Below are 21,999 nucleotides of genomic sequence, written 5' to 3' on the forward strand. Positions count from 1 at the left end.
GCACCACCTCTTAATAGGGGGCTCTAAAAAAATTTGTGACCATACTATACTGCTCTGGGCAAGAAACTTTCAAACTGCGAATATTTTAAATTAAGTTTAGAAATGCTTAAAAAAAAGGAAATATAGTATTAATATTTTTGTATTAAGGAGAAATATGTTCTTTAACAGAAAAAAATAGAAGAGAAGAAGGAATTTATAGGTTAAAAGAGACTTAAAGGGCATATCCTTTAATTACAATGTAATTGTAATTATACAAATTCAATTTAAAAATATAAACTGTGACGGGCGCCTGAGTGGCTCAGTCAGTAAAGGGTCTGACTCTTGATTTTGGCTCAGGATGATGATATCTCAGGGTCATGATCTCAGGGCTGTGAGATCAAGCCCCATGTTGGGCTCTATGCTCAGTGGGGAGTCTACAAGAGAATCTTTCTCTCCCTCTCCTTCTGCCCCTCCTTCCTCTTGTGCTCGCTCTTTTTTTCTCTTTCTCTAAAAAATAAATAAATCTTAAAATATATGTATGTAAACTGTGGAAAATACACATTGATCACATTAACAAGACAATTGGAAATTTGATCACTGACTTGATATTTGATGTTATTAAGGAACTATTATTAATTTCTAGGTACCATATTAATATTTTACTATGTTTTTTAAAAGACTTAAAATTTTTGAGATGCATACTGAAGTATTTACAGATGAAATAATATTACATCTGGGATTTGATTCAAAATAGTATAGAAGGTAGAGTAGTGAATGAGGCTGCAGATGGGACAGGGTTAGTCATGTTGGTTTTTAAGCCTGGGCGATGGGTACATAGGGACTCATTACAGTGTTATATCTACTTTTGTATATGTTAAAAATTCTTCATAATGAGTTTTAAAATAAAATTTTAAAGAATGGACTCGGCATAATGAATATATGGGCATATTTTTGTGTACTTGTAATATTGAATAAAATGTGTCCTATTAGACTATAACCTCAATTTAAAATGTGCAATTTGGTAAGTTATTTAAACTTGATTTTACCTAGTAATCTTTCTAACTTTTAATATAAGTTATTTAAGCTATATAGTGATATATAAAAATATTTATTTAAAAATACAATCTTCCTTATATTAAAACATTTAATCTTAAATCTTAAATATTTTAAGAGAATTTTTGATTCATTAGTTTTATTTTAATGTATTAGATTGCAAGAGTTAAAAAAGCACTTAAGAGAATTTTATATAAAAGAAACTCGAATACATTAAATTTATAAAATTTATAAAACAGATGCAAAAAAAATTTGAAGATGTTTAGTTAAATAAGTACATAAATGGCACCAAATATTATTCAAAGACCCCTCAAAAGTGAACTGCTAAAAATTACTAGACTTAGAATCAGAATAAGATCTGTGACTTGAACTTAAACCCAGGACATTTATTGTTATTTTTTAACTTTAATAAAGCAAACAAATTTTAATAACTAATAGGCTATCAAAAGGTGAAAAAATTTTTTCTAGTCACCCAAAAGCCTTATGTAAGAAATAAGAACATTGCAAGAATTAAAAATAAATAAATAGAAAGCAGATTATGTGACTTGTACCAACCATTTGTATTATAGCGACATGCAATCTGGCTTCTTCTATTAAAACTTCTTCTGTTGGGGACTCCTCCTCCTTTTTGTTATCATGTGAAACATGACAAGCATCAGACTAGGTTTAAAAACATAAGGAGACAAAGTTAAAAATAAGCTAAAATATATAGGAGCTGCCAAACACTTCACTCAAAAAGATTTCAATAACTCAAATCAGAATTGCTAAAATGGAGGGCTATGTATAACTGGATTCCCTTTCCATATGAGAAATGTTGCTTTTAATCATGGTAACAATTCATTTGAGGAGATCTGCAAGTCAGATTCTCCCCCAAACTTGTCTATGCTTGACTGCTCTCTGAAGCAACCTGTGTCTTCTGCTTTTTTTTTTTTTTAATGATTTTTTATTATATTATGTTAGTCACCATACAGTACATCCCCGGTTTCCGATGTAAGGCTCGATGATTCATTAGTTGCATATAACACCCAGTGGACCATGCAATACGTGCCCTCCTTACTACCCATCACCGGTCTATCCCATTCCCCCACCCCCCTCCCCTCTGAGGCCCTCAATTTGTTTCTCATAGTCCATAGTCTCTCATGTTTCATTCCCCCTTCTGATTACCCCCCCTTTTTTTATCCCTTTCTTCCCCTACTGATCATCCTAGTTCTTATGTTCCATAGATGAGAGAAATCATATGATAGTTGTCTTTCTCTGCTTGACTTATTTCACTTAGCATTATCTCCTCCAGTGCCGTCCATGTTGCAGCAAATGTTGAGAACTCGTTCTTTCTGATAGCTGAGTAATATTCCATTGTATATATGGACCACAACTTCTTAATCCAGTCTTCTGCTTTTTATAATCACATGAGGACAGATTGTTCAGCTCCTCAAACGGTTGGAAACATCAGCTTGGCAGAGGCCATTCATAGTTACTAAATCAGCCAGTGCATAAAAACACCGATTCTCCTGTATTTGGCAAATAACCTAGATAACCAAGAGCTTCTCTTTAGAGAAAATCCAAAGTCTTTTCACCAAGATAGCAAAGCTAGTAAATATATGCCCCTTCTCAGTTTTCTGACATTTCATTAGCAAGAGAGGCAGACCCAGGAGAAAAGGAAGACTATTTTTTTTGCCAGGTATCAACTCACAGGAATGTTGTATTCAATCTTTGTTTTTTCTTCTACCAAGGTCCAATTAACATTCGTCAAAATTTTTTCTGTTTTGAATAGTGTTATTGTGTTCTGTATTATCTCCTGAATGTGCTTAATGGCATTTTGCATGGCCATTTGCCTTGGGAGGGAAATAGCACACAAACCTGTAACCAAAAAAAAAAAAAAAAAAAAAAAAAAAAAAAAAAAAAAAGCAAGGGTCTTAATAGAATACAGCGAAGACTGCAAGAAGAGGCAAAATCCTGAGAGGTGTAGTGAAATCTTGTTGCTGCAGTGAATCACCTGCACAGCCAAACAATAGTGCTTAGAGCAAGGACAACCTTTGGTCCAAAATTTTCCAAAAATCACCCAACTACCTGTTTCTTCCAGCTGTAGAGCTCTGCTTTTTCTGACTCAACTGCTAAGGAATGCTTTATTATTTTCCTTTCATTCACGTTAGCTAGAGACGTGACTTGCTACTTGCAGGTCCCCGATCAGTATTTCTTAAAGTGTAGGAAACTACCTGTGTCTTCTACAGGTAGGAAGGCTGCCTATTAAACTATGCAAATTCCTTGGCTCCACCTCATACCTAGATAACCAGATGGGCCTTGGAATTTGCATTTGAACAATTTCTCCAACTGATTCTTATAAAATTTTTTTTTATATTTAAAGGTCACTGCAATAGAGATCCCTCAAATTTAGTATATCTGTTTCCTGGCCAGCAAATCTACATGTTCCAAAAATTGTAACCATTTGTATTTTCTTGAGGTATGAATTTGAAGTTATAGCTATGAGGCTCACTCACCAAAAAGAAGAATTTTTTTTTTTAAAGATTCTATTTATTCATTACACAGAGAGAGAGAGCACAAACAAGGGAAGCAGCAGCTGGAGGGAGAGGGAGAAGCAGGGATCCTGATGTGGGGCTTGACCCCAGGACCCTGGGATCATGAACTGAGCCAAAGACAGATGCTTAATGCACTGAGCCACCCAGGTGCCCCCCAAAAGAATTTAATTAGTGAATGAACTTAGTCTGCTTACTTGGAATTCCATCTCGATAAAATTATTCTCTCTTCGTAATTGCACATGAAAGTTCTCATAAAGAGTTAAAATGAGTTCTAAATGTTTAGCTTAACTTTATTGCATTCTTGACGGGACACTGTGTGTAATGATATTTGAAATTTTCAGGATTCCAAAGGTCAGGAAGTATATTCCTCTTGATTTACTGTGGTCCAGAGCAAAGATGCATTTGACTATAGGCTGAAGTTAGAAGTTCTCAGCTTTAGATTCAAAATTCCCATGGTTAAGACCACACAAGAAGACATTTTTCTCATTTGCCTAATTATATCCTACCCATACAATGGAGCAACAGCAACTTTCCAGCTGCTCTGAGGAAACATGAGTATATGTGGACCACTTGATGGCACCGATACATTTGAATGAACTCCCTGTGTTTAAGATGATCCTGGAAGAGTATGAGGAGGGGATCTCTTAAAGCCTTAGACTAGACAGAAGTAGTTGGTTTGAAACTCTTACTGATAAAACTCAACTCTGTCATGTATTAAATGTGTGCCACACAGTATTTCTAGAAAGGATGAACATGGTAGATTCTGAGAGGAGAAAGACCTTATTATATACTTTTGCTTTATAATGAAAAAAATTGAGGTTTAGCTACAACAATAAAAAAAAAAATTGGGGAGGGGCACCTGGGTGGCTCAGTTTGTTAAGCATCCAACTCTTGATTTTAGCACAGGTCATGATCTCATGGTCTTGAGATTGAGCTCCCTGTCAGGCTCCATGCTGAGTGTGAAGTCTGCTTGGGATTCTCTACCCCCCCCCGCCCCTCTGCCTTGCTCTCTCACACACACACACACTCTCTCTCTCTCTCAAAAATACATCCATCCATCCATCCATACATACATCCATACATCCATACATCCATACATACAACTTTAAAAATTTTTGCAAGGGAAGAAAAAGAGAAGAAAAAAATATAACCATGATAGTAAAGCCCCTGGTTGATTTGTCTTTGAGTGTCAGAATGAGGAATCACAAGAAAAGAAGCATGGGAGAAACCCAGATGTTATATCCTAAGCAAAGAGAATGGAGTGGGTCTGGATCCCTGGGAGTCAAAGGAATTAGTGGGAAGAGGTGTGAGAAAGGCTTCAAAGATCAAATTAACTTCATTCGTGCTCCAGTGTAGACTTTTGCTGACAAAGCATAACTTTCTACTGAGAAAAAGAACAAATCCATAACTGGGGGAAAAGGAGAGCTACCAAAAATTTGCCCCATTTACTAGCTCAGTTTACCTATTGGAGCCCTTGGGTTTGAGGGGGGCAGTAATAGGATGCTCTGCTACAGTTTTTGTGGGGTGCAGTTTTAGAAATGGGCATGACTGTGAAAAAACATAGGCAGAGAGGTGATGTGTCTCATGGGTAGGATAGGGTAAATTCACCAGGCTATTTCCTTGTTTAGAAGAACTCTCTTTCAACATCATCCTTCCATTGACCTCTCATTAGTTCCATGCTTTCCAAGAAACTTTCTGATTACTAGTTTTGTTTATCAAGGAAATTGGTATTTAGAGGTAAACATCCTGAATAATGATCACAATTATTTCAGACATAGAAATAAATCATCCTCATTATAAATTAATAAATTGATTTTCTGCTTTATCCACATTTTCCTGTGAGTGCAGCATATGTAAATCTCCAGCAGTCTGATCAATTCTAGATACACTGAAAGAACCACGCACTTGCAGAGCTAAAGACCAGGCCATGGGATATTGAGTGATACTAAGGCCCTATTCTAAGACTTTGTGTAATCCCACCCAGCCTTCTCCAACCCCAGTTGACTGTACTGCCACCAATTATCTTATCCTAGATTTCTCTATTGACCATGTGTCTATGTGTGATTTTATCATATTTATGCATTTTATTATTAATGGCCTCAAATGTCTTCTGGAAATAGGCAACTGTGACACAGCCTACTGACTGTCTCCCAATATCTATTCACCCCTTCTTCTTTTACCAACTGAATCTCCAAGTTTTGGCTGAGCACATGGTCAACCAGATAGGGATAATATTTCATAGCTTCTTTTACCCATGCATGTCAATGTGACCAAATTCTGGCCAATGGAATGTGAGTGGTAATGATACATACAATTTCTAGACTGTGCACTTAAAAAAAAGCTGCCCTTTTACCCTCCATTGCCACCCATCTCCCCATTTCCCCTCTCTAGTTAGTTGGACTGAAGATATAGTGGTAGTGAGCCAGCTTCTATCTTGCAGACAAGAACAAAACCCCAGGGAGTAGAGGAAGAAACAAAAGAGAAACAGAACCATCCCACTCTTTTGGATATTTTGATGGAAGGGAAAAGAAAGTACTCTATCTTGTTTAAGCCACTGTGAGTGTGGTTTCTGTTAAACTGGCTGAACCAATATCCCAATTAATACAACATCTATAAATAATGAGTGAATGAAAATGAATATTTCATAATCAGTTCCTTGAACTCCATAAGAAATGTCCCCATGCCCCCCAACAATAATCTAGTTGCATTATTCTCCCCAGTTAATTAATGAAAGATAGATATACTTTACCTAATGTCCTGGCTGAATGAGTCATCATGTATGAATTTATTCCCATAGTCATTAGTGATATTACCTGTACATACAATATAAACTAAAAAAACAAAACACACAAATAGTTAGAACCAAAAAATGAGTAAGTTCTCCAAAGGGAATCATTGTTCAACTAACCACCAACAACAAAATTCTATCTTAATCCACATTTTTAAATCCTGCTTCTGATAAGTAAATTGAGGCAGAAGGGTTGTTTTGCAGACACTGCTTGAATATAATACACTGAAACAGAAACTAGTTTTCAATGTGAATGAGAAAAGAGTTTATAATTTCTGGGAGGGATAAGAGCACTGAGCAGGAGCCTTGCAAACCCAGCAAGGTGGTAAGCATCACAGATATGGCTCTGGAGCCTGCAGGGCCGGAGAGAAACCCAGCAACCGCAGGCAGTGATGACCACAATGGGGATGGGAAAGGGTATCTTCCACCAGCATTTACTACAGCTACTCAGGAGGCTCTGAAGAAACCTGCAGGAACCATGATGGAGTCTGGAGAGGCACCGTGCAAAAGCAAAAACACAGCCACTTTTGTAGGTCTTAGCTCTGCCACTTACTAGCCATATAATTTGGAATCAGTTGACTTAGCCATTCTGAGCCTCAGTGTCCTTCACTAGAAAATGGAGTTAACAGCAGTATGTCCTTTGGACAGTGTTTCCCATATCTGACTAATAACACTAGGCACCTGAAGTACTTCTGAGAGATACCAACTTCCAGGTTTCTTCCCTGCAGATTCTGATTGTGTAGGTCTGGGGTGACACTAAAGGGATGGTGTAACATCAGATAGATTTGGGAAATACTGTTAAGTGATATTAAATGTTAGTTAGCATTTCGTTGACTTGGTTTTAGGCTGATTCCTTGAATAGAAGAAAATTGAAGGAGCTCAGATGTTGGTTATGATACTTTTCCTTTGGCGCATGAAAAGACCCCAAATCTTGACAAAATCACATGTTCGTTTGAACTCCAAATTAATTCCTGCATGATGTCTATAGATAAAAAGTACAAATTCTCAGGAAGGGTGGTAGGGAATATAATACTTCATTTTAAAAAGAACTTCTTCTTTTGGGAATTAGGGCTCCTGAGTTCTTTCCCCAAAATGCTATTCTCTTTGTTTTGATTTCTCTACATGCAAGATGGAGAGGGTGATAACTGATCCCCCAAAGAAATGCTTAAAATATTGTACTGCTGGGGTCTTCTGGAACAGAAGCAAAATGACAGAGAAAACCCTGATCTGGAAATCAGCCAATATCAAGAATCTCTGTACATCTACCTGCAAATTAAATTCCTTGCGAGGTGGGCAGGTGTTCTTAGTTCACATTACTTGAGTGGCTTTTCTCCCTCCAGCAGCAAGTTTGGAATTCATCTGACTGGGAGGTGGTAGGGGTGTCCTGGGGATTTCTAGCAACTGTTAGCAACTTCTCCAGCCAGCTCACACAGTATTGTCACAAATGACGAGGGGCCCTAACACTGTCAGCAGATGCAGTGGACTCTTTGGATCTTCCCTAGAGTCTCAGTACCACAGATACGGCCACCACCAGATTGCCCAGAAATCCACCAGCTAGCCTATGGGGAAAAGGCTTTGAAGGAGAGTAACATTTACTGAGCATTTGCTAAGTGGCAGGTATTTTACTAAATATCATCTCAATACTCAACTGGAAATTGAAGTTCCACAAATCTGCAAAACTTGCCTAAGGTCACCCAGCCTGTGATGGTGGGACCAGGATTTGATCCCAAGTCCATCTGATTCCCACACCATTAACCAGTACTTGACTGTTGTTCCCTTTCATACTGTCAACATAAACAAACTTTCCTCTGAAAGTTCCTTTCTACTTAAAAGAATGTGTTTTTCAAATCTAGTTTTTAAAATGGTTAACTTTGGGACACGGGAGAGAAGACAGTGAAGGAGTAGGAGGACCCTAGGTTCATCTTGTCCCCACAAACATAACTAGATAACTATCAAATCATTCCAAATACCCCAGAAATCAACCTGAAAACTGACAGAACAAACTCCGCAATTAAAGGAAGAGAAGAAACCACATCAAGGAAGGTAGGAAGTACAGAGAGGTGGTTTGGGGAAGAAAGAGACTGTAAGTGCTGCGGAGGGGAGGGAGCCCTTGTCACAGAGAAAGGTGCGAGAGAGACAGGCACACAGGGGAATACACAAGGAGAACACTTCCCTAAAGCCATTGGCTGGGAAAAGAAGCCATTGGCTGGCTGATTTTTGTGAGTTCTTGCAACCAGTGGGACTTAAAGACCAGCTGCCTTGGTTAGGATAGAGCCCTGAGGGAGCTGCCCTACTCCTGAAGAGAAGGCAGACAAACAACCTGGGGGCACATGGCATGGAAATAGCATCTGAAGAATGCCTGGGGCACACAGCAGGGAGATAATTTGTTCTTCTTGGAGCGGGTACCTGAGACGCAGGATCCATACCTCTCTCTGGAGACAAAGGAGCCAGCAGGGGCCATTTCCCTCCCCTGCCCCTCAGCATAAACACAGAGCCACCTTCAGGAGACAGCACAGTGCCCACAGTGGCTGCCTAACACGCTTACACCAAGTCCCACCCCCCTGTGCTCTAGCACACCTGCCCTCCATCATGTTTGCCTCTGTGCCAACATGGTCAGTCCCTTCCCCAGAAGGCCTTCAGAAATCCCTGCCCACACCATGTCTCCTGACCAGAGTTCTGCAGGGCTTCAGTTCTAGTGGAAGTAGTATCAGGTCTCATTTAACAGGCAGACCAGAGCACACCTAGTTAAAACTCACCCCGCTCTGGCCAAGGACCAAACAGTGCCCACTGCAGGCAAGGAGAGCCTCTGCAGACAACTGGCCTGAAGGATACAACAGCCAAAACACAACAGCAGAGTGCACACAACACATACCAGAGACACTCTCTGAAGTGCCAGGCCCTGGACACTCTAATATCTCTTCGTCATAAAGCCATTACTCTCATGAGCAGGAAACATAACTGGCTTTTCTAACACAGAGAAGAAGGCAGAGACTTAGACAAAATGTCAAGATGGAGGAATTCATCCCACATGAAAGAACAAGATAAGGTCACAGCCAGAGATCTAAACAAAACAGATATAAGTAACATGCCTGATGGAGAATGTAAAGCAACAATCATAAAAATACTCACTGGGCTTGGGAAAAGAATAGAAGATTTCAGGGAGACTCTTACCACAGAGATAATAGAGTTAAAAAAAGAATCTGTCAGAAATGAAAAATGCAATAATTGATATTGGAAACAGACTTGAGGCAATGAGCACAAGGCTGACAGAAGCAGAGGAACAAATAAGTGATATAGAAGACAAAATAATAGAAAATAAGGAAGCTGAACAAAAGAGAGAAAGAAGAATTATGGAATATAAGAATAGACTTCAGGAACTGAGTGACTCCATCAAAAGTAATAACATTCATATTATAGAAGAAGACAGAAGATGGGGGGGGGGCAGAAAATTTGAGAAAATAATAGCAGAAAAATTCCCTAATCTGGGGAAGGAAAAAAACATCTAGTTCCAGGAGGCACAGAGAACTCCCATCAAAATCAACCAAAGCAGCCCAACATCAAGACATATTGTAATTAAATTTGCAAAATATAGTGATAAAGAAAAAAATCTTGAAAGCAGCAAGACAAAAGAAATCCTGAACTTACAAGGGAAGACCCATAAGGGTAGCTGCAGATTTCTCAACAAAAACCTGGCAAGCCAGAAGGGAGTAGCATGACATATTCAAAGTGCTAAATGGGAAAAATCTGCAGCCAAGAATATTCTATCCAGCAAGGTTATCACTCAGAAGAGAAAGAGAGAAAACGAGTTACCCAAACAAACAAAAACTAAAAGACGGGACGCCTGGGTGGCTCAGTCGGTTAAGCGTCTGCCTTCAGCTCAGGTCATGATCCCAAGGTCCTGGGATCGAGTCATGCATTGGGCTCCTTCCTCAGCAGAGAGCCTGCTTCTCCCTCTGTCTGCCACTCTCCCTGCTTGTGCTCTCTCCCTCTCTCTCTCTGTCAAATAAATAAATAAAAGCTTACAAAAAAACAAAACTAAACTAAACTAAACTAAAGGAGTTTGTGACCACTAAACCAGCCCTGCAAGAAATATTAAAGGGGACTCTGAGTAGAAAGACCAAAAGTGACAAAGACAAGAAAGGAACAGAGAACATCTCCAGAAACAATGACAGAACAAGTAATAAAATGGCACTAAGTACTTATCTATCAATAGTTACTCTGAATGTAAATGGACTAAATGTTCCAATCAAAAGACATAGGGTATTAGAACAGATAGAAAAAACAAGACCTATCTCTATGGTGCCTACAAGAGACTGATTTTAGATCTAAAGTCACTTGCAGATTGAAAGTGAGGGGGTGGAGAAACATTTATCATGCAAATGGACATCAAAAGAAAGCCAGCGTAGCAATATCACTAGTCAGAGCCCTTAAAAGATGTTCCTTTGGAGATGCCCCGCTTTCTTTTTTCTTTTATTGTGACCTTGTCAAAAGTCACCAGTCCAAAATGGTAGAACTTTTGGAATTGTCCTACCAAGGCCTGCAAAGGTGAAATCTTCTAGTATCCATCTTTTGAGGCTTTCTAGAAGATTTTAGGTTAAGAAGGCCACTTGAGATTTTATACTCTTCTATCTTGCCTCCTGTATCCTCAAAACTAGTACCTAATCAGAAAGACTGTGTGTTTCTGTGCTTGTATTGCCCTCTGAATCTAAAACTAACCTTTCTCAGACAGATTAAAAAATATTTAGGCAATAATCTCCATTAAAATCTTTGGAGGGAAACAGAAGGAACCTTTTTCTAAGATATCAGTGCTTTTCCTCTCAGCCTCTGAACCTGGGGAAAGTACCTGGGATTCCTTTCTACCCTGGGGTGAGGAGAATAGCCTTTAATAAAGTTGATAGGAACCCCTGAGTATGGAGCTGTGACAATAATCACTTCAAAACTGCCTGCATCTATGGTGAAGAGAGGAAGAGCTGTCATTGCTGATTAGGATTATGAATGGGGGGGGTCATTTTAAACTTCTAGGGAACAATGGATTCACAGGACATTGTTTCTATAAAACTTAAATCTTTGTTAATTATCCCACAAAGAAAGCTCTCTGGTGGCTCAGAGGCTAGGAGTTGGCCCAGTTGGGGGTGGAGGGGTAGAAGGTTGCAGCCAGGAAGCTTTGAAGGGCTGTGGGGAAAGGGTGAGATGTTCTGAGGCCTGAGGCCAACTTCATTCTGGGCTTGACTGTGTGTTCTGTTTGGCTCTGGGCTGGATTCTGGGGAAAGGTGGGCTTGCTGTTCAGGGAGGCATGAAGTTGTGCCTTAGACTAAATGATGCTTGCAGATGTGACTCTTTTCTACTCCAACACTGTGCTGAAGAGATGGAGACTGTTTTGTTAAAACAACCAGGAAACCAAAGAATAAATTTAAAAATACATGTAAACAAATGAAAATGGAAACACAATGGTCCAAAACCTCTGGGATGCAGCAAAAGTGGTCACAAGAGGGAAGTATATAGCCATACAGCCCTACCTCAGGAAGCAAAAAATCTCAAATAAACAACCTAAACTTACACCTAAGGGAACTAGAGAAAAAACAACAAATGAAGCCTAAGGCCAGCAGGAGGAAGGAAATAATAAGGACTAGAACAGAAATAAATGATATAGAAACTTAAAAAAAAAAACAAAACAGTAGAATAGATCAGTGGAACCAGGAGATGGTTCTCTGAAAAAAATTAATCAAATTGATAAATCCCTAGCCAGACTTATCAAAAAGAAAAGAAAAAGGACCCAAATAAACAAAATCACAAATGAGAGAGGAGAAATAACAACAAACACCACAGAAATACAAACAATTATGAACGAATATTATGAAAAAATTATATACCAACAAATTGGACAACCTGGAAGAAATGTATAAATTCCTAGAAACATAAACTACCAAAACTGAAACAGGAAGAAATAGAAAACTTGAACAGGCTGATAACCAGCAAAGAAACTGAATCAGTAATAAAAAAAAAAAAAACAAAAAAACCTCCCAGCAGGGATGCCTGGGTGGTTCAGTCAGTTAAGCATCTGCCTTTAGTTCAGGTCATGATCCCAGGGTCCTGGGATTGAGTCCCACATTGGGCTCCTCACTCAACAGGGAGCCTGCTTCTCCCTCTGCCTGCTGCTCCCCCTGCTTATGCTATCTCTCTCTCTCTGACAAATGAATAAATAAAATCTTTGGGGGGAAAAAAAGACTTTTAAAAAAAATCTCCCAACAAAAAAAGTCCGGGACCAGATGGCTTCACAGATGAATTCTACCAAACATTTAAAGAGGAGTTAATACTTATTCTTCTCAAACTATTCCAAAAAGTAGGAAAGAAAGGAAAGTTTCCAAATTCATTCTATGAGGCCAGCATTACCCTGATATCAAAACCAGATAAAGACTCCTCTAAGAAAGAAAACTACAGGCCAATATCCCTAATGAACACGGATGCAAAAATTCTCAATAAAATACTAGCAAAATGAATCCAACAGTATATTGAAAGAATCATTCACCACGATCAACTGGGATTTATTCCTGGCCTGCAAGAGTAGTTCAGTACTTGCAAATCAATGTGATACACCACGTTAATAAAAGAAAGGATAAGAACTATATGACCCTTTCAATAGATGCAGAAAAAGCATTTGACAAAGTATAATGTCCATTCATGATAAAAACTCTCAAGAAAGTAGGGTTAGAGGGAACATACCTCAACGTAATAAAGGCCATATACAAAAAACCCACAGCTAATATCATTCATAATGGGGCAAATAGAGAGCTTTTCCTCTATGGTCAGGAACAAGGCAGGGATGTCCACTCTCACCACTGTTATTCAACATAGTACTGGAAGTCCTAGCTACAGCAATCAGACAACAAAAAGAAATAAAAGGCATCCAGATCAGCAAGGAAGAAGTCAAACTTCCACTATTTACAGATGACACGATACTCTATATAGAAAACCCAAAGACTACACCAAAAAATTGCTACAACTGATACACAAGTGCTTGCTTTGGCAGCACATATACCAAAACTGGAGCAATACAGAGAAGATTAGCAAGGCCCCTGCGCAAGGATGACATGCAAATTCGTGAAGCATTCCATACTTTTAAGACAATTATCATATGGTTTCACTCATATGTGAAATATAAGGAATAGTGCAGAGGATCATAGGGACAGGGAGGGAAAAATAAATGGGAAGAAATCAGAGAGGGAGACAACCATGAGAATCTCTTGACTGGGAAACAAACTGAGGGTTGTGGAAAGGGAGGTGGTTGAGGGGATGGGGTAACTGGGAGATGGGCATTAAGGAGGGCACGTGATGTGATGTGCACTGGATGTTATTTGCAACTAATGAATCATTGAACATTACATCAAAAACTAATGATGTATCATATGTTGGCTAATTGAATTTAAATTAAAAAATGAAAAAAAAAAGAATTGATACACGAATTCTGTAAAGTCACAATATACAAAAAACATACAGAAATCTGTTGCATTTTTATTATATGCAATAAAATGCATAAAAATGTCTTTCTGCTGAATGAATTATTCATTCAATAATGAAGCAGCAGAAAGACAGTAAGGAATCAATCCCATTTACAATTGCACCAAAAACTCTAAGATACTTAGGAATAAATGTAACCAAAGAGGTGAAAGACCAGTACTCTGAAAACTATAAAACACTGATGAAAGAAATTGAAGAGGAACAAAGAAATGGAAAGACATTCCAGGTGCATGAATTAGAAGAACAAATATTGTTAAAATGTCTATACCACCCAAAGCCATTTACACATTTAATACAATCCCTATCAAAATAACACCAGCATTTTTCACAGAGCTAGAACAAATAATCCTAAAATTTGTATAAAACTACAAAAGACCCCAACTAGCCAAAGCAACTTTGAAAAAGAAAAACAAAGCTGGAGGCATCACAATTCTGGACTTCAGGTTATATTACAAAGCTGTAGTGATCAAAACAGTATGGTACTGGCACAAAAATAGACACATATATCAATAGAACACAATAGAAAACCCAGAAATGAACCCACTATATGGTCAATTAATCTTTGCCAAAGCAGGAATGAATATTCTAGGGAAAAAGACAGTCTCTTCAACAAATGGTGTTGGGAAAGCTGGACAGCAACATGCAAAAGAATGAACATGAACCACTTTCTTATACCATACACAAAAATAACTTCAGAATAGAAAAAGATCTAAATGTGAGACAGGATACCATTAAAATCCTAGAGGAGAATATAGGCACGTAACCTCTTTGACATCAGCCATAGCAACTTCTTTCTAGACATGTCTCTGGAGTCAAGGAAAACAAAAGCAAAAATAAAGGATTGGGACTTCATCAAAATAAAAAGTTTCTGCACAGGGAAGGAAACAATCAACAAAACTAAAAGGCAGCCTATGGGGGAAAGGCTGGGGGAAGATATTTCCAAATGACATCTCTGATAAAGGGTTAGTATCCAAAATATATAAAGAACCTATACAACTCAACACCCAAAAAAACCAAATAATCCATCTAAAAAATGGATAAAAGACATGGATAGACATTTTTCCAAAGAAGAAATAAAGCTGGCCAACAGACACATGAAAAGATGCTCCTCACCACTCATCATCAGGGAAATACAAATCAAAACTACAGGGAGATACCACCTCACACCTGCCAGAATGGCTTAAAATAAAAAACACAAGAAACAACAGGTGTTGGTGAGGATGTAGAGAAAGGGGAATCCCCTTACACTGTTGGTGGGAATGCAAACTGGTGCAACCACTCTGGAAAACAGTATGGAGGTTCCTTAAAAACCTGAAAATAGACCTACCCTATGATGCAACAATTGTACTACTAGGCATTTACCCAAAAAACACTAAAATGCCAATTCGAAGGGATACGTGCACCCTGATGTTTATAGCAGCATTATCTACAACAGCCAAACTATGGAAACACCACAAGCATCCATTGACTGATGAATGGATAAAGAAGATGTGGTATACACACACACACCTAATGGAATATTTCTCAGCCATCAAAAAAGAATGAAATCTTGCCATTTGCAACATGGATGGAGCTAGAGAGTATAAAGCTAAGTGAAATAAGTCAGTGAGAGAAACATAAATACCATATGATTTCACTCATATGTGGAATTTAAAAAACAAAATGAACGAAGAGGCAGAAAAAAAGAGAAGGAGGCAAACCAATAATCAGACTCTTTGCTTTTTTAAAGATTTTATTTATTTGAGAGAGAGAGACAGAGAGGGTAAGAGAGAGAGAACAAGAGCATCAGGCAGAGAGAGAGGGAGAAGCAGGTTCCCCGCTGAGCAAGGAGCCCAATGTGGGGCTTGATCCTGGGACTCCAGGATCATGACCCAAGCCGAAGGCAGACACTTAACTGACTGAGTCACCCGGGCACCTCAGAAACAGACTCTTAACTATAGAGAACAAACTGATGGTTACCAGAGGGGAAGTTGGTGGGGGTCGGGTGAAATAGGTGATGGGAATTAAGGAGGGCACTGGATGTGATGATAACCAGGTATTGTATGTATTACTGAATCACTAAATGGTACACCTGCAACTAATATTACACTGTATGTTAACTAACTGGAATTTAAATTAAAACTTTAAAAAATGGTTAACTTTATTATTGGGTACTATGACAAGTACGACAGAATAAATAAAAATGAATAAGTATGAATAATTATGAGGTATGATTTTTCCTACCAGTTGAGGTGACTCTACTTTTTGTTCAGCCAGATTATGAATATCGGGAGCCAAGAGTAAGCTAAAAACTCCTTTAATTCCAGACCATGCTATAACAATTCCCCACTTCCAATTATATTCATAATTTGCATGCATCAGAATGGGGCTCACTAACACAATAGTAAGCAACCTGTGGAGAGAAAAACTTTTTTATTAATCACACCTGATGTATTAATGTTATTCATGGTTGAATACAAAATTTCATATAAAATTTTTTCAGGAAAGAGAAAATAATCAGTTTATTGACAAGTGTTCAAACTTTCTGGAACAAACAAAATCTATTGTCTAAATTTTGCATATAATACTCAAATCTTGAAAAACGCTAGAAGTTTTATACAAATATAAGGAATTAACATTAACACTATTGGGCACTATTCGGATTTGGGTAGTAAATTTCTGAAAGAAAGTTCTTCAAATAACACAAGTTCATCTATTCCGTGGAAGACCATGACTAGATTCAGAAATTAGGTCAAGAGGACATGCAGATGATGGCCAAAAAGTAAAATTATTGTAGGCACATTAATAAATTTGGCTTAACCAACTTTTTCTTGAGCTCCCGTGAGAATCATAAACTAAATGTCACATAAGTAATCTCAATTTGTGCCTTTTTTCTTTTTCTTTTCTTTTCTTACCTTTCTTTTTCTTTTTTCTTTCCTTTCCTTTTCTTTACTTCCCTTTTCACTTCTTTTCTTTCTTTTCTTTTTAAAGTGGGGAGGGACAGAAGGAGAGGGAGAGAGAGAATCTCAAGCAATTTCCATGCCCAGGATGGAGCCTGATACAGGGCTCTATCTACAACCTAAGATCATGACCTGAGCTGAAATCAAGAGTCAGAGGCTTAACTGACGAGTCACCCAGGCGCCCCTCTTTTCTTTTTTCTTATTTGAGAATCATTGACCCACAATGTTAATGATAGTTTCAGGTATGCAACATAGTGATTCAACAACTCCATTCTTATGCTATGCTCTCCACAACTGTCTACAGATCATTTTTGTATAAGAAACTCTACCCAAAATTTAGAATCTATCTTTAGAGGATATGTACCAAAAGAATATCAGTACTATCCCTCAAATGAGAGTTCAACAAAAATAAAATTGATATGTTCTTAGCCTCAAAGAATATATTGTGTATCAGTTGCTCAGCTGGGAATTTCACAAGACAATTTAGAGAATTCTGATGATTGAGAAACAGAAAATCTGCAATTACCATCTGTAATGTATATAATTAATTTGAACAAACTCCTCTGCCTTTCATTTAAGTCTTTTGCAAATTTTTTTTTTTTTTTAAGATTTTATTTATTTGACAGAGAGACAGCCAGCGAGAGAGGGAACACAAGCAGGGGGAGTGGGAGAGGAAGAAGCAGGCTCCCAGCGGAGGAGCCTGAGATCCCAGAATGCCAGGATCACGCCCTGAGCCAAAGGCAGACGCTTAACAACTGAGCCACCCAGGCACCCCTTTTGCAAAGTAATTCTTACCAAACTTTTCAGCCTTACTAAATTATCTTTCTCTGAAATACCATTGAGTTCAGCCAAAATAGAACAACTCATATCATTTCCTGATATCAAAAATAGAAAGGCAGTATAGCAAAGGCTCTGGAGTCAGTCTATCTGGGATCAAATTGAGGCTGCTTTTACTAAACATGTAAACTTAAGCAAGTTCTTTAACCTCTCTAAGCCTCAATTTCTTCAACTGTAAAGTGGAGATAATAAATAACAATACGTGTACTTACCTCAAAGGATTATTGTGAAAATTCGATTAAACGAGACAACATTCACAGGCCTTAGAATGATGTTTTGAATGTGGTCAGCACTCAAAACATGTTAGCAATAATTATTATGACCAGGCCTTAGTTTGGCTCCTCCCCTAAAATGTTTTTCTCAACAAGTCTCTTATGAAAAGCCCACCCATACTTTGAGGGCCCCTGAGGATGACACCTTCTATTAAAGCCTTTCCTCTAGGGAGGTGGAACCATCAGTTCACCTGAGATCTCTGGCACTCCCTAACCACCTGACTTTGGGTAAGGTACTTTGCCTTTGTTGGCCAGTTTCTTCCTTCATAAAATTCTCATCTCTTAGTGTTGTTATGAAGATGAAATGAAACACCAGAGGTGTAGCTGAGTCAAACAATGCACTTATTCTTCATATTCTTTCTTCATATTCTGCGACCAATCTCAACCTGCTCTTGAGTTTCCATGACACAAAGAAACATAAATTGCATACACATCCTTGTGTGTGAGAGTAACTATTTGAGTGGCAAGCAATGTGTTCAGAGTCAGCAAAAGCGATGTCCCCTGAGAACATCTTGTAAAGGAAGCTCCCTTGGCCAGGTCTATCCTCAGTGGAAATGACACTGTAATGAATTCTTATCAAAGACACAACTACCACGAGTGGGCAATGGTGTTTGAGAGAAAACATGTTCATGGGGTCAGGTTTAAATCCCAATTCTGGGGGTGCCTATGTGGCTCAGTTGGTTAAATGTCTGCTTTCGGCTCAGGTCATGATCCCAGAGTCCCGGGATCAAGCCCTGCATTGGGCTCCCTGCTCAGTGGGGAGCTTACTTCTCCCTCTCTCTCTGCCCTTCCCCTTGCTCATGTTCTCCTTCTCTCTCAAATAAATAAATAAATAAATAAATAAATAAAATCTTTAAAAAAATAAGAAATAAACCCCAATTCTGCCCTTCAAGTTGGGTAACTCTAGGCAAGTTTTTAACCTTCCTGGGCTTCATCTATGAAATGATGCAATAACACTTACTTCATAGGGTTGTATGAGTATTAATGGCATAATGTACATGGTAGGTGCTTAATAAATGGCTTTATCATAGCTATGATGATAATAAATGAGAATGAAAGTCAACAAAAATGTTAAGAGTCATTAATCCGCTCCAGTATTGTTCAAACTTTAACAAACATGTTGAAACAGTTTCCTAGATCACATCTGCAGAGATGCAATTCAGTACATTGGGATGCGCCCATGAATATGCATTTCTATCAAGCTCATGGGTCATGATGCTGATGCTGATGTTCTTGCCCCTTCTCCTTTTCTAGATGAAACTTTCAAGAATAAACAGACTTCCCTCAATTGCACAGCAAGCTATTGTCAGAACCTCGACAACAGCGCAGGTTTTCTGACTCCACGTCCCGGGCTCTTCTTGCTACAACACTGCCTCCCAATTCTAATTCTGGGCTTAAGAACCTAAGTCCAGTAAGCAAACTTTAAAATATAATTCCTACCTTACAAAATTCACTGTTGTAAATAAGATGAATATGAAAACCACAGTGTGAAATCCTAAATACTTGGTTTCTCCACATCCAATTATAATGCCAAAGAAAGTATATATTAATTGTTGGTATACAGTTGAAAACATTTTTAGGAACCTAGGATGAATGGAAAATAAATCACATCTTAAGCAATTGGTTTTTTAAATAGTTGCCTTTTCACATAAAAGTATGTATCACATATATACCATTCTTGTCTTAGCAGAAGTCCTTGCCTCCAGCACTGTTAAAATCAACATTTAAAAGTATTTTGTTGGAACTAAAATACACCCAGCTCCATATTCTCCAGTACTCTTATCACACCATGCCCATGGGCTGCCTCTCATAGGAGAATAGTAAGAACAAGGCAGAAAAATAAGGCTCTCCACCTCCTCCCCCAATTGGTGATGTGGCAGTTTTGCGGAGATTAGCTGGCATCATATCAAATAGTTGGGTCTGCCACAGCTAAACCCAGAACCACCTGGTTAACCTTGATTTTTTGACAGTTGCCTGGATCACTTCACTGCCCTCTGCAGGACTCTCCCTTCATGGTTTGCCTGAAAATTCCTTAGGTTGAAAGTTTCTCCTGTCTGCTTTCCCATCTACTGAATTCCTAAAAAGCTCGTAGGGCTAACTCAAATCTGTGTTCTTCATGAAACCATCCTAAGCACTCTCATTGGAAGTGATCCTCCTTTAAATCCCTGTAGTGCCAATTGTCTATACCATCATGGTTCATTAAGCAGACAAGTGAATTAGAATCACCCAATTTGCTTTCCAAATATCTATACACCTGGCCCCGCCCCCAAAGAGTCTTACTGAGTAGACCAGAACCAGTGGTTAGAGCTTAGGCTGCTGTGGTTCCATGTAGTAACATGCTTGCATCCAGGCCAGGTTTGACTTCTACAAGCAGATTGCAAGTCCCGCCTCCTCTTGGGCCCCTCCACTGGGACTTTCCCTTTCAACTAACTAGGTGAGTGTGCTTGTTCCACAAAACAGCCTCCCTGTTGGTAGGTCTCAAGATCTACATTTGGAAAGCAGCATTAGGAAGCCTTATTTTGGCTTCAGAGGGAAACCATGTCTCTGACACAGCATTACCCCAATCAGTTAGATTGTCTGATTCTCTGATTTCCATCTCTTGATTCATTAGATTCAGAACTCTGAGAAAGGAAGGGTTTGAGATGCCCCCCCCGCCCCGCCAAAGCTTAGTTTTCTGAAATTCCGAAATGATGGAATAACTGAGAATACTTTTTCAAATGTCTCCACAAGACCTAAAAAAATAAAATGCCTTACATATACTAGGATCCCAATAAATATATAGTGATTCATACTTATTAGTTTCTTACATAAACATGCCCACCACTTAACAATGAGTGCCTTCTGAGAAGGGGACTTATTTACATAGCCCCAAACCTAAGATATAATGTCCAGGCTACAGTAGACATTAAGAAAGGATTGGTTGAATCAGTTCAAGACTAAACAATTAAATGAACAGAATGAGTAATTTATAATGATGCTGACAGACACCATGACTGAGCTCAGGAAACTGTCCAAATTCAGACAGAAAGTATATGTTCTATCAACTATTTATTCCCAAGCTTCTGGATTCTAAAAACCAGTTAAGTGTCATATTCACATAGACACAAAATTAGAAGAGTTATAGGTCCCAATTTTTTTTATTTTCCCAAGTGAAGTTATTTAAAAAAAAAGTACCATCTTCTATCACTAGGATTTCATAAAAGAAAGAACATCTTAGGGGCGCCTGGGTGGTGCAGTCATTAGGCATCTGCCTTTGGCTCAGGGTGTGATCCCGGCGTTCTGGGATCGAGCCCCACATCAGGCTCCTCCACTAGGAGCCTGCTTCTTCCTCTCCCACTCCCCCTGCTTGTGTTCCCTCTCTCGCTGGCTGTCTGTCTCTGTCAAATAAATAAATAAATAAAATCTTAAAAAAGAAAAAAAAAAAAAGAAAGAACATCTTAAATACCAAAATAAGTAGACAGGCCATAATTTCAGAACAATGGATAGTCATCTATGTTTAAAGAAATGAATCTTCCTGGGAAAACTCAGGATATGGCTTCTTGTTTTAACATTTGCTTTCATTTGGTCTACACCGGGCTAGGACTTGTTGTGAAGTAGTTATGAAACAATCCTGTAATTTAGCACAGTCTTTCAGACAGAGCCTAATTCATTCATCTGAGAAGACAGGCAAACGGTTTTCCCTCCATGCAGAGATCCTCAAGCGACACCTTGCATTACCAAATGTAAAGGGCCAGTAAGAGTTTTGCTGGTGTGGCATCTTTCTGCTACTTTTCTTTTCCAGCTCGTCCCATATGAGGATGCTGTCATTTATGGATGTCATGAAGGAAACAAAGGAGTGAAGTATTTTTTTTAAATTTCTAACAATCCAAAGTAAATTTTTATCAAGAGTTACATGTAAAAAGACCACAGCCTCTGAGCCACACCTGCATGATTCATAACATCAATCGATGTCAACAATTGTTGGTACCTTAAGTGCTTTCAAATATAACTGGTAATAAAATCCACAATTAAAAGGCAGAAAAATGTTATAAAAGGGGAGTCTTGTGTATCCAAGAAAGCAGAACCACTTAAGCACTAAACTT

General features: G+C 38.5%; 1 protein-coding gene and 1 non-coding gene across 2 annotated transcripts in view; one reads left to right on the forward strand and one right to left on the reverse strand.

The window, feature by feature from the left end:
* Nucleotides 1-21,999, reverse strand: part of SLC9C2 (solute carrier family 9 member C2 (putative)) — a 93,521-nt gene that overhangs the window by 48,206 nt on the left and 23,316 nt on the right. Inside the window, exons 8-12 of the mRNA XM_008697594.2 lie at nucleotides 19,358-19,501; nucleotides 16,093-16,261; nucleotides 6,316-6,397; nucleotides 2,723-2,889; nucleotides 1,588-1,692 (exon numbers count right to left, since the gene is read on the reverse strand). Coding sequence (XP_008695816.2) covers nucleotides 1,588-1,692; nucleotides 2,723-2,889; nucleotides 6,316-6,397; nucleotides 16,093-16,261; nucleotides 19,358-19,501 — 667 coding nt within the window. The remainder of the gene's footprint in view (nucleotides 1-1,587; nucleotides 1,693-2,722; nucleotides 2,890-6,315; nucleotides 6,398-16,092; nucleotides 16,262-19,357; nucleotides 19,502-21,999) is intronic.
* Nucleotides 13,366-13,472, forward strand: LOC121104115. Its single transcript, XR_005836486.1, has one exon. It is a non-coding gene; the product is annotated as a U6 spliceosomal RNA (small nuclear RNA).

Source organism: Ursus maritimus, unplaced genomic scaffold, assembly GCF_017311325.1.
Source record: "Ursus maritimus isolate PB19 unplaced genomic scaffold, ASM1731132v1 scaffold_2, whole genome shotgun sequence".
Taxonomy (NCBI): Eukaryota; Metazoa; Chordata; class Mammalia; order Carnivora; family Ursidae; genus Ursus; species Ursus maritimus.